The sequence below is a fragment of the Drosophila subobscura genome, chromosome A (assembly GCF_008121235.1).
Source record: "Drosophila subobscura isolate 14011-0131.10 chromosome A, UCBerk_Dsub_1.0, whole genome shotgun sequence".
Classification (NCBI taxonomy): Eukaryota; Metazoa; Arthropoda; class Insecta; order Diptera; family Drosophilidae; genus Drosophila; species Drosophila subobscura.
The window spans coordinates 24,100,283-24,112,783 of NC_048530.1; the positions used below are offsets into that span (position 1 = coordinate 24,100,283).

A 12,501-nucleotide genomic window follows, 5' to 3' on the forward strand; every position below is an offset into this window, starting at 1 on the left:
TGTGCCCTTAATATACCGCATGTTATATTATTTTCATCGATTTTGATAGGACCAACAGACAGACACTTGAATATATTTATAGTATGCAATGTACTTAATAATACCTTAAAAATATACCAAAATCTCAATTTCGATATCAAAATATCTCACGCATTTTACCAGCAGCGCTGTTCCACAACATTTTTCATGGAATAAGCAACAATAAGGGTACTACCCTTGGAGGCAAGGTTGACCTCTTGATTTTTAATGTTATTTTGCAATCAATCCAATAAAGATAAGCCATGAAAGTCAGTCAATCCTGAGGGAAATTTAATGATGATTCGAGTAAAATTACATTGTTAAAGCTGAGAATCCTAACCAGCTGGTAATATTAAACAGAAGATCAAAGTCGAGGAAAATGTTTTAAGAACTTCGGTATATTTACAGTATATTTTGAAAACGAAAGGGTATATCTCGGTATATTTCCGAGGGTCTGTCGGTACATCTTATCGACAAGTCCGCGGTCACACTGGTTCTCTCCGATGTTTTGAATACATACATTTTCCATATCCGCCAGACCGAAATTATAAGTTTTATCGTGTGAAATCTATGATATTTGCTGTGTTTTATGAATCAATCATAGCAAACGGAGCTGCAAGATTATCGAGTAGGTAAGTGAGAGTTGCGGAGCGCAGTGAAAATCCCGAAATAACGCCGAAAACTGTCGGTAAAACAGACCAACGCCCAAGTGCTTGTGCTTCTTACCTCTAGCTCTAGCTCTTCCCACCTCTGGCGACCAAACTAGTGAGAAGAAGAGAGTGGCAGAAAGTAGCAGAGAGTAGAGTGAAGAAAAAAAGTATCTGAGAGATTGAAATGTGGGCCAGATCAGAGTGGACTAAAACTAACCAATTAGTAATCCGGACATAAATGTGCTCTACCCTATATGCTGTGTGCGTATAATATATAGTGGTTAGGCCGTGCGCATACATACATACATAATAAAAACATCATCGATTAAAATTGCCTGCTCTACCGCCACCGCCACAGCGCCGCTGTAGTTGCTTCTGCTGCCGTCGCTGCCGTCGATGACATCATTTTGGTTTTTGGGCAGAGCGAGCGCGTACAAGTCCCACAGTCCCAAGTCGTGTGGTGTGGTTCGCTTGTCTCATTACTGCCCTCCTAATCGAATTGGACGTGAGTGTGTGGTCGAGTGGCGGACGTTCGGATTCGTTTTATTTTTATGTTTTTACCCAGCCTCCCCCACCATACTCGAGTGTCTCAATGGAGACGAATGTGTGAGAGAAGATTGTGTTAAAACGGTAAATTAATGCAGTGACTGAAATCAAAATTCGAATCCGAGTCAAAACAAAACAGAAACAGTGAGAAAGTGATCGGCAATCGCCCGAGAGTCGAGCATAAAGAACATCGAGAACGTACGTGAAGAGAAATAATAAGCAGAACAAGAACCTGAAACATAAGAAGAAGAGCCTTAAGTAACATTTGCGTCAGTTGGTGATAAAATGAAATATCAGGCAATCGCCTAATCGGAGCTACACTCGCTCACTCAATCATACATATGTATGCTTGCATGTATACACGCATACATGTGTGCATGTTTATGATTCGTACAGAAATACAAGCGGCGGAACACTCTTCGCTTCCTCATGGATACGCTTGCACTTTGAAATACAGTTACGTGCACACACTCACGCACGCACACACACGTACACCCATACGCCCCATGTAAAAATAGGAACTCCTTCGTCGCTTCTCCCTCTCCTTTCCGCGTACAAGAGGTCACGAGTTGAAGTTGGTTTTTGTAGGAAAGAGAAAGAAACCCACTGGCAATAATGGGTGAAAACGGTGTGGCGTTGGCGCTGCACTTGCTCTTTAGCTCCGATAGTTCATGCATGTGTGTGTGTGTGAGAGTGTGATGTTCTGGCCCACCTTGTTTATGACAAATCAGCGGCTATCACTCACTTGTACAGTTGTAAACACAACGACACACAAACAAACAGCAGGCTTTGGCACGTACATGGGCCTGCCTGGCCCTCAGGTGCCCATGCCGTATATAGAGGGGAGCGGAGGCCCGCAACTGGAAAACAAAATAATGTAACTCTTGTTCGAAAAATGCAAAGGAACAACAAATGATGTGATACTGTGATGCCCCAACCCCACCCCAGTAAACTGGTTTCTCCATAGAAGAAACTGAAACCGAAACAGAAACCGAAAAAGAAAAAAAACACAACTTTGACTTTGGTGGTGGTTTGCATTGGGCCTGAATTGAGCTGAGCTGAACTCTTGGCCTGCTTAATTGAACTCGGGAGTTGCACAACCACTACAACTCCTCCACGCCCCGCACACGTTCTCTCTGCAGACACTCAGCTCTCTCTCTCTCTCTCTCTCTCTCTCTCTCTCTCTCTGCCAGCCTTCATAAAAATGATGAGTGATGAACTCATAAGAAGATCACTTATTAAATTGTGCGCCAGGCAATCATAATTAAACATCGCAAGATGGATAGACAGACGGAGATGGAAATATTGATGGGGGGGGAGAGAGAGAGAGCGAGCGACAAAATGAGAGAGGAGAGTGCATTTTGAGTTGTTGAAACCAACCCTGAGTTGAGCTACTACTCCCACCCCCACCCGCTGGCACTGCTGCACCACCTTCAGATATACAGCAGATACAATACAAATACTCTCTCGTTTACACTCTCTCTCTCTCTTCCATAGTGCGTGAGAGGGCTCGCGGGCTCGCTCTTTCTTTCGTTAGCTCATTCGTTGTTGTTTTTGCGTTGCGGCAAGTTTTAAGCTTCGTTTTATTAAAAATATTACGTAATAGATAGAAGCCACTATTGTGTGTGATTGCGTATGGGCATGGAAACATACATACATGTACGTGGCTGCGTACATATGTAGGTGCATGTGTTAGTGTGCTGATTTTGTATTGTTTGTTTTAACAAGTTTTTTCTCTTACTGTTGCTGTGGTTGTTGCTGTCGCAAAATTAGTACAAATGAAATCAGCAGTAACTACGGTGGCGACAGCGGCAGCGATTGCGACAGCGGCAGAGCTTTAACTGCAGCTCTCATAGTGTTGTGAAGAGCCCAGAGTAGGGCAGAGCGAGAAAACCACAGCCGGAGTAGAGCCTTAGCCAGACCAGAGCCAGAGCCAGAGCAGATAAACAATTGTGTATGTATTGTGTTGCTGGAGGAATGACCCCCAGCCAGCACCTGTGCCGTGCTGGAACAACCGTCAAAGGACATCTAAACACACACAAACAAACAAACACACACATAGGTACCCGGTTGTGGATACATATCTAACGTTGTTTTGCATCATTCTCGCTTGACCTAGGTCCGCAAAACCGAAATCAAATTCGAAATGAAAACTGCAGTGCCTCAAACTAAAATGTGAAAGCAGGAGAAAGTGCCAAGTACATATGTACATAAGTATGTCTACATATGAGAGGCAGTAAAAAATATGTACACATTTTCATTGCATCCAAAGTTCGAGCCCAACATTCGAGCATAACCCATTTCGTTTGCTTAGCACAAGTGCGAAAATACTGCGCCCGTAGTGGAGGGCAGTGCGAATGAATGATGGACGACAGCGTGAACGGTTAATCATTTGGAGAGATGAAGCCCTTCTTTGTCGGCGCTAGGGAGGCGTGTAGAGATGGGAAGCTCGTCAGTGTGTAGAGCCTTTGAGCTTTGCAGTGTGAATGTGGTGGCATCATTTATGTTTTTCTCCATAGTATGGAAAATGGCTTTGGAATGCACATTTTGAGATATAAGCTCCGAGTATTGAGTACTGCTGACATCGGTTAGCCATGCCCCCCTGCTCATTTGTGTTTTGTAGAGATAAAATCGGGAATGTGTGAACGATTTTGTAGGCGAAAGGTAATTGGTTTCCTATTCTACAGTGCAAAATGTTGTGTAGAGATTCTCTGTGTAGAGATGGAAGCTGTGTGAAACCATAATGGATTGATGTACTACATACATACATTTGTACACTGATTACCGTATTCTGGGTTTTGTTTTCGATACGTTTTTTTTTCTGTGAATTGAATTTCCTGCCATTTCATCAAATGTTGGCCCCCCTAGGAGGGGATTCGGCTGGGGATAGGCATGGGTTGAACAAAGAGACAGAGAGAGAGTCTCACACTTTTATTCTAGTTTTTTTGGGTGTGGGGGGAGGTCGGTCAGTGTGTGATGTAATCGCGTTAACTACCACTATGTTTGTGTGTGTGTGTGTGTCCGATAGAGTGAGTGAGACAGAGTGGTACAGTTGCGATCGGACTTGTTGGTGGGTTGACCCAGGCGACCCTGCCCGCCCATGACGTCACCTCAATGAATCATCCCCATACAAAAATTTGCCAAAATAATATTCACACAGTATTCCGCCCAATGGCTTACCTTTGCTCTCCTTTCGTTTCCCTTTGCAGTGATTCTCCTCTGAAGGCAGCAAATTCGGTTCTGGACTAGAAGAATAAAACAACGCGCAACTTGACGACGGAAAAAAGGAAGGAAGGAAGGAGGAAGGAGCAGAGCAGAGAAGAAAACATAACTTTATCGAAACCAGAGAGAAGGAAAAACGAAAAGTGTGGAAACTGTAGAACGTTCAAATAAGCAAATATGACGACGGACATCTCAATTGTTCGATGGGACCCCAGTCAGGGGCCCGGCAACGAATATATCGACGAATACGAATACGATGGCGGCAACAGCAGCTCCAGGCTGTTCGAGCGTAGCCGCATCAAGGCCCTCGCCGAGGAGCGTGAGAGCGTACAGAAGAAGACCTTCACCAAGTGGGTTAATTCGCATCTGTGCCGCGTGAACTGCCGCATCGCCGACCTCTATGTGGACATGCGGGATGGCAAGCATCTAATTAAGCTGCTCGAAGTCCTCTCCGGCGAGCGTCTGCCCAAGCCCACCAAGGGCAAGATGAGGATTCATTGCTTGGAGAATGTCGACAAGGCGCTACAATTTCTGCGGGAACAGCGTGTGCATCTCGAGAACATTGGCTCCCACGATATTGTCGATGGCAATGCATCCCTCAATTTGGGCCTCATCTGGACGATTATCTTGCGCTTCCAGGTAAGCTTTCCTTCGTAGCTATAAAAGAGCATAAAATACGAGTGTGAGAGAGAAAGAGAGAGAGAGATCACTCTTGGGCGTTGCCACTCAGTTTTCTACTCGTATTTATATTGGCTTTGGCTCTCACTAACTGTAACTGTAACCCACACACACACATTTTGTCTCCCTTCCACACACATATAACAGATTCAAGATATTACCATCGAGGAGGTGGACAACAAGGAGACCAAATCGGCCAAGGATGCGCTGCTGTTGTGGTGCCAGATGAAGACCGCCGGCTACCAGAACGTGAATGTGAGGAACTTCACAACATCGTGGCGCGATGGACTCGCCTTCAACGCCATCATCCACAAACACCGTCCAGATCTGGTGCAGTTCGAGAAGCTGTCCAAGACGAATGCCATACACAACCTGAACAACGCGTTCGATGTGGCCGAGGACAAGCTGGGCCTGGCCAAGCTGCTCGACGCCGAGGACGTGTTCGTGGAGCATCCCGACGAGAAGTCAATCATCACGTACGTCGTCACGTACTACCATTACTTCAGCAAGCTGAAGCAGGAGACGGTGCAGGGCAAGCGCATCGGCAAGGTGGTCGGCATCGCCATGGAGAACGACAAGATGATCAACGACTACGAGCACTTCACCAGCGATCTGCTCAAGTGGATCGAGACGACCATCACGTCGCTGGGCGAGCGCGAGTTCGAGAACTCGCTGGTGGGTGTCCAGGGACAGCTGGCGCAGTTCTCCAACTACCGCACCATCGAGAAGCCGCCCAAGTTTGTGGAGAAGGGCAACCTGGAGGTGCTGCTCTTCACGCTGCAGTCGAAGATGCGGGCGAACAACCAGAAGCCCTACACCCCCAAGGAGGGCAAAATGATTTCGGACATCAACAAGGCCTGGGAGCGGCTCGAGAAGGCCGAGCACGAGCGCGAGCTGGCGCTGCGCGAGGAGCTCATTCGGCAGGAGAAGCTCGAGCAGCTGGCCGCGCGCTTCGACCGCAAGGCCTCCATGCGGGAGACGTGGCTGTCGGAGAACCAGCGTCTCGTCAGCCAGGACAACTTTGGCTTTGACCTGGCGGCCGTGGAGGCGGCGGCCAAGAAGCACGAGGCCATCGAGACGGACATCTTTGCGTACGAGGAGCGTGTCCAGGCCGTGGTGGCTGTCTGCGACGAGCTCGAGTCGGAGCGCTATCACGACGTGAAGCGCATCCTGCTGCGCAAGGACAACGTGATGCGCCTGTGGACGTATCTGCTGGAGCTGCTGCGCGCCCGTCGCATGCGGCTGGAGATCTCGCTGCAGCTGCAGCAGAACTTCCAGGAGATGCTCTACATCCTCGACAACATGGAGGAGATCAAGCAGCTCCTGATGACCGACGACTACGGCAAGCATCTGATGGGCGTCGAGGATCTGCTGCAGAAGCACTCCCTCGTCGAGGCCGACATCAACATACTCGGCGAGCGGGTCAAGGTCGTGGTGCAGAACTCGCAGAAGTTCCTCAGCGACGACCCGGAGTCGTACAAGCCCTGCGACCCGGAGATCATCGTGAGCCGCGTCCAGCAGCTGGAGGATGCCTACGCGGAGCTGGTGCGCCTCGCCGTCGAGCGCCGCAGCCGACTGGAGGAGAGCCGCAAGCTCTGGCAGTTCTACTGGGACACCGCCGACGAGGAGAACTGGATCAAGGAGAAGGAGCAGATCGTGTCCACCGACGAGATCGGCCACGACCTGACCACCGTCAATCTGCTGCTGAGCAAGCACAAGGCCCTCGAGTCGGAGATCACCTCGCACGATCCCCAGCTGCAGAACGTGGCCAAGGTCGGGGCGGAGCTGATCACCGAGGGGCACTTTGGGGCCGATCGCATCAAGGATCGCCTCAAGGAGATCCTCTCCAAGTGGGACCACCTCCTCGATCTCACCAAGTACCGCCGCCAGCGCCTCGAGAACGCCGTCGAGTACTTCCAGCTGTTCGCCGATGCCGACGATGTCGACAACTGGATGCTGGACACGCTGCGCATTGTCTCCAGCGAGGACGTGGGCCGCGACGAGGCCAACGTTCAGTCGCTGCTGAAGAAGCACAAGGACGTGGCCGACGAGCTGAAGAACTACGCCGAGGTCATCGATGCCCTGCACAAGCAGGCCGAGAGCCTCAAGCTGAACGAAGCGGAGAAGGCGAACGTGGACAAGCGCCTGGAGGCGATCGACAGCCGCTACAAGGAGCTCACGGAGCTGGCGAAGCTGCGCAAGCAGCGCCTCCTCGACGCCCTCAGCCTCTACAAGCTGATGTCGGAGGCCGACGGCGTGGAGCAGTGGATCAAGGAGAAGACCAAGATGCTGGACACCATGGTGCCCGGCAAGGACATCGAGGACGTGGAGATCATGAAGCACCGCTTCGAGGGCTTCGACAAGGAGATGAACGCCAATGCCTCGCGCGTGGCGGTGGTCAACCAGCTGGCCCGCCAACTGCTCCACGTGGAGCACCCGAACTCCGACGAGATTCTGGAGCGCCAGAATCACCTCAACCAGGAGTGGTCGACGCTGCGCGAGAAGGCCGAGGCCAAGATGGACGACCTGAAGTCCGCCCACGGGGTCCAGACCTTCTACATCGAGTGCCGCGAGACCATCTCGTGGATCGAGGACAAGAAGCGCATCCTCACGGAGACCGACAGCCTGGAGATGGACCTGACTGGCGTCATGACGCTGCAGCGGAGGCTGAGCGGCATGGATCGCGACCTGGCGGCCATTCAGGCCAAGCTGTCGAGCCTGGAGCGTGAGGCGAACAGCATCGAGGACGAGCACCCGGAGGAGGCGCAGCTGATCCGCGAGCGCATCGCTCAGATCGAACTGATCTGGGAGCAGCTCACGCAGATGCTGAAGGAGCGCGACTCGAAGCTGGAGGAGGCCGGCGACCTGCATCGCTTCCTGCGCGATCTCGACCACTTCCAGACGTGGCTGACCAAGACCCAGACCGACGTGGCCTCCGAGGACACGCCCACGTCGCTGCCCGAGGCCGAGAAGCTGCTGAACCAGCACCAGTCGATACGCGAGGAGATCGACAACTACACGGAGGACTACAAGAACATGATGGAGTACGGCGAGCGGCTGACCTCCGAGGGCAGCACCTCCGACGATCCGCAGTACATGTTCCTGCGCGAGCGCCTCAACGCGCTCAAGGACGGCTGGGAGGAGCTGCACCAGATGTGGGAGAATCGCCAGGTGCTGCTCTCGCAGAGTCTCGACCAGCAGCTCTTCAATCGCGATGCCCGTCAGACGGAGGTGCTGCTCAGCCAGCAGGAGCACTTCCTCAGCAAGGACGACACGCCCGTGAATCTCGAGCAGGCGGAGAACCAGCTGAAGCGCCACGAGGCCTTCCTCACCACCATGGAGGCGAACGATGACAAGATCAATACGCTGCTCCAGGTGGCCGACACACTCGTCGAGAAGGAGCACTTCGATGCGGACAAGATTGGCAAGCGGGCGGAGAACATAACCGGGCGGCGGGACGACAACCGGCAGCGGGCTCTCGATCAGCACGAGAAGCTGAAGAATCAGGTGAAGCTGCACGAGTTCCTGCAGGACCTCGAGGAGCTGGCCGAGTGGGTGCAGGAGAAGTACGCCACGTCCCAGGACGAGACCTACAGAAGCGCCAAGACAATCCACTCGAAGTGGACGCGCCATCAGGCGTTCGAGGCGGAGATCGCGGCCAACAAGGAGCGCCTGTTCGAGGCCGAGAAGTCCGCCCAGGAGCTGTCCAGCGAGAAGCCCGAGTTCAAGGACGTCATCGAGCCCAAGCTGAAGGAATTGGCCAAGCAGTTCGACGACCTCGAGGTGCACACCAAGGAGAAGGGCGCCATGCTGTTCGATGCGAACCGCGAGGTGCTCGTCCAGCAGACCTGCGACGACATCGACTCGTACATCACCGACCTGGAGAAGCAGATTGTCAGCGGGGACACGGCCAACGATCTGACATCCGTCAACATACTCATGCAGAAGCAGCAGGTCATCCAGACCCAAATGGCGGTGAAGGCCCGCCAGGTGGAGGAGATCGACAAGCAGACGGAGTACCTGCAGAAGACCGTGCCCGAGGAGCAGATCGAGCCGATTGTCGTGAAGAAGACCGCCGTGCTGGAGCGCTTCGAGAAGATCAAGGCGCCGCTGATGGAGCGCCAGAAGCAGCTGGAGAAGAAGAAGGAAGCCTTCCAGTTCTGTCGCGACGTGGAGGACGAGAAGCTGTGGATCGACGAGAAGCTGCCGGTGGCCAACTCCAGCGACTACGGCAACTCCCTCTTCAATGTGCACGTGCTGAAGAAGAAGAACCAGTCGCTGGCCACGGAGATCGACAACCACGAGCCGCGCATCAATGCCATCTGCAACAATGGCAGGAAGCTGATCGACGAGGGGCACGAGGACGCCAAGAAGTTCGAGGCGCTGATCAGCGATCTCACACAGAAGTGGCAGGAGCTGAAGGACGCCATCGAGAACCGCAAGAAGCATCTGCTGGAGTCGGAGAAGGTGCAGCAGTACTTCTTCGACGCCCAGGAGGCCGAGTCCTGGATGAGCGAGCAGGAGCTGTACATGATGGTCGAGGATCGCGGCAAGGATGAGATCAGCGCCCAGAACCTCATGAAGAAGCACGAGAACCTCGAGCAGTCCGTCGAGGACTATGCCAACACCATACGGCAGCTGGGCGAGGTGGCCCGCCAGTTCAGCGGCGATGACATTTCCAGCGGCGATGCCGTTGCCGTCAAGCAGTCGCAGCTGGACAAGCTCTATGCGGGGCTCAAGGACCTGGCCGGGGAGCGGCGGGCGCGCCTCAACGAGGCGCTGCAGCTGTTCATGCTGAGTCGCGAGGTGGACGATCTGGAGCAGTGGATCACGGACCGCGAGGTGGTCGCGGGCTCCCAGGAGCTGGGCCAGGACTTCGACCACGTGACGCTGCTGTCGGAGCGCTTCAACGAGTTCGCGCGCGACACGGAGGCGGTGGGCGGAGAGCGGGTGGCCAAGGTGAACGGCATTGCGGACAACCTGATCCAGGCGGGGCACTCGGACTCGGCCACCATTGCCGAGTGGAAGGATAACCTGAACGAGTCGTGGCAGGATCTGCTGGAGCTGATTGAGACGCGCACACAGATGCTGGCCGCCTCGCGGGAGCTGCACAAGTTCTTCCACGACTGCAAGGACGTGCTGGGCCGCATCCTCGAGAAGCAGCACGGCGTCTCCGACGAGCTGGGCCGCGACGCCGGCTCGGTGTCCACGCTGCAGCGCAAACACTACAACTTCCAGCAGGACCTGACCACGCTCTACTCGCAGGTGCAGCAGATCCAGGAGGAGTCCGCCAAGCTGCAGGACGCCTACGCCGGCGACAAGGCCAAGGAGATTACCAACCGCGAGCAGGAGGTGCTCAACGCCTGGGACAATCTGCAGGCCATGTGCGACGCACGCAAACAGAAGCTGGCCGACACCGGCGATCTCTTCCGATTCTTCAACATGGTGCGCATTCTCATGATCTGGATGGAGGATCTCGTCCGCCAGATGAACACCTCCGAGAAGCCGCGCGACGTCTCCGGCGTCGAGCTGCTGATGAACAATCACCAGAGCCTCAAGGCCGAGATTGATACGCGCGAGGACAACTTTGCCGCCTGCATATCGCTGGGCAAGGAGCTGCTCACGCGCAACCATTACGCCTCCGCGGACATCAAGGATCGCCTGCACCAGCTGAGCAACAGCCGCAACGCCCTGCTGCGACGCTGGGAGGAGCGCTGGGAGAACCTACAGCTGAGTAAGTGCAATCCTCAAGCACAGTTCTGTGCGTGCGCTTTTTTCTCTATTAATTCCCGTGCTTGTGCTCAGTCCTCGAGGTCTACCAGTTTGCCAGAGACGCTGCCGTGGCCGAGGCTTGGCTCATTGCCCAGGAGCCCTACCTGCTCTCCTCCGAGCTCGGCCACACCATCGACGAGGTGGAGAATCTGATCAAGAAGCACGAGGCATTCGAGAAGTCAGCCGCCGCCCAGGAGGAGCGCTTCAGTGCACTTGAGCGATTGACAACGGTGAGGAAAGAGCGCGGGGCGCGTGAACTACTGCTGAAAATTTGTCTAATTTGCTGATTTGCGTTCACAGTTTGAGCTTAAGGAAATGAAGCGGCGCCAGGAGCTGGCCGAGGAGGCCGAGCGACAGCGGGTGAAGGAGGAGCAGGAGGCCAAGGCTGCCTCCGAGGCGGCGGAGTTGGCCAAACGGGAGGCTGAGCGGCGTGACGATGTCGATGTTGGCACTTCGCACGACGATGCAGGTAAGCACAGACATTTGGCTCCCCATCCACAAACCCACAAGCATTGCCCCCACAAGCAAATATAACAAGAATATCTACGCCAATCATAGATTAAAATCAAGACTCAAGTCCGACCCAAATTGATCTCTAAACCGTTTCTATATCATTCACTCATGCTTACTAAACCCCAAAACAAACAATCGAAATGTGCTATTAAATATTGCCATGGATTAACAAACGAACAACTAACAAATAAACAAAAAACAAAAAACAAAACAAAACAAAACGAAGCCGCCAAAGACACGGCCGTTGAATTCGAGCGCGCTGTCGAGATCCAAACAGGTACCGAAAAAGATATCAACAATTATTTAAAGAGCAGCCGTAGAGCCGTAGACCGTAGCATGCGAGTAGCTAGAAATATTTAATCGAAACTTTGTGCAAACGCTGACCTCTTGCTTTGCTCTGCTCCCACCTAGAACGAGGCGCCACACCAGCTGCTGGCGAGGGCCAGGAGGGTTATGTGACACGAAAGCATGAATGGGACTCGACCACCAAGAAGGCCTCCAACCGATCCTGGGATAAGGTGAGTGTTAACCGAACAAGCTGAAGCACTAAACAATCTGTTGGCTCTGCCTTTGCCCCCAGGTCTACATGGCTGCACGCAGCGGACGCATTTCGTTCTTTAAGGATCAGAAGGGTTGCAAGAGCAGCCCCGAGTTGACCTTCCGCGGTGAGCCCAGCTATGATCTGCAGGGAGCGGCTGTCGAAATTGCCAGTGATTACACCAAGAAGAAGCATGTGCTGCGCGTCAAGTGAGTAGAACCAGCGAGAGGCGTCCTTGGAGCAAGCGATGCTGATTCGCATTCTTCTCTTTGCAGGCTCGCCAACGGTGCCGAGTTCTTGCTGCAGGCCCACGACGACACCGAAATGGCCCAGTGGGTGACCTCGCTGAAAGCCCAAAGCGATTCGGCGGCTGTGGCGGCCAGCAGATCCCAGACTCTGCCAGCCACCTCACAGAAGGACGAACCAAAGCGCAGATCGTTTTTTACTTTAAAGAAAAAGTAAATTCAAGCATAGGAAAGAGCAGCTAATTAAAACAAAAACAAAAACAAACAAATTACACACACAAAAACACAACAAACAACAAACAAAAACATGATACGGAAA

At 53.0% G+C, this 12,501-nt stretch overlaps 1 protein-coding gene across 4 annotated transcripts; it reads left to right on the plus strand.

Moving 5' to 3' along the window:
• Positions 1-503: 503 nt before the first annotated feature.
• Positions 504-12,466, plus strand: LOC117903740 (spectrin beta chain). 4 transcript variants are annotated; one of them, XM_034816103.1, is made up of 9 exons: positions 504-650; positions 4,424-5,075; positions 5,262-10,848; positions 10,920-11,116; positions 11,187-11,355; positions 11,626-11,676; positions 11,811-11,917; positions 11,980-12,146; positions 12,213-12,466. In XM_034816103.1, the coding sequence occupies exons 2-9, from the start codon at positions 4,614-4,616 to the stop codon at positions 12,397-12,399; spliced, it is 6,927 nt and encodes a 2,308-aa protein (XP_034671994.1). In that variant the 5' UTR covers positions 504-650; positions 4,424-4,613; the 3' UTR covers positions 12,400-12,466. The 4 variants fall into 4 exon arrangements, with proteins under 4 accessions (XP_034671994.1, XP_034671997.1, XP_034671996.1 ...); XM_034816105.1 differs by having other exon boundaries at positions 522-646; XM_034816104.1 differs by lacking the exon at positions 504-650 and adding an exon at positions 1,245-1,298.
• The last annotated feature ends 35 nt before the right edge of the window (positions 12,467-12,501 follow it).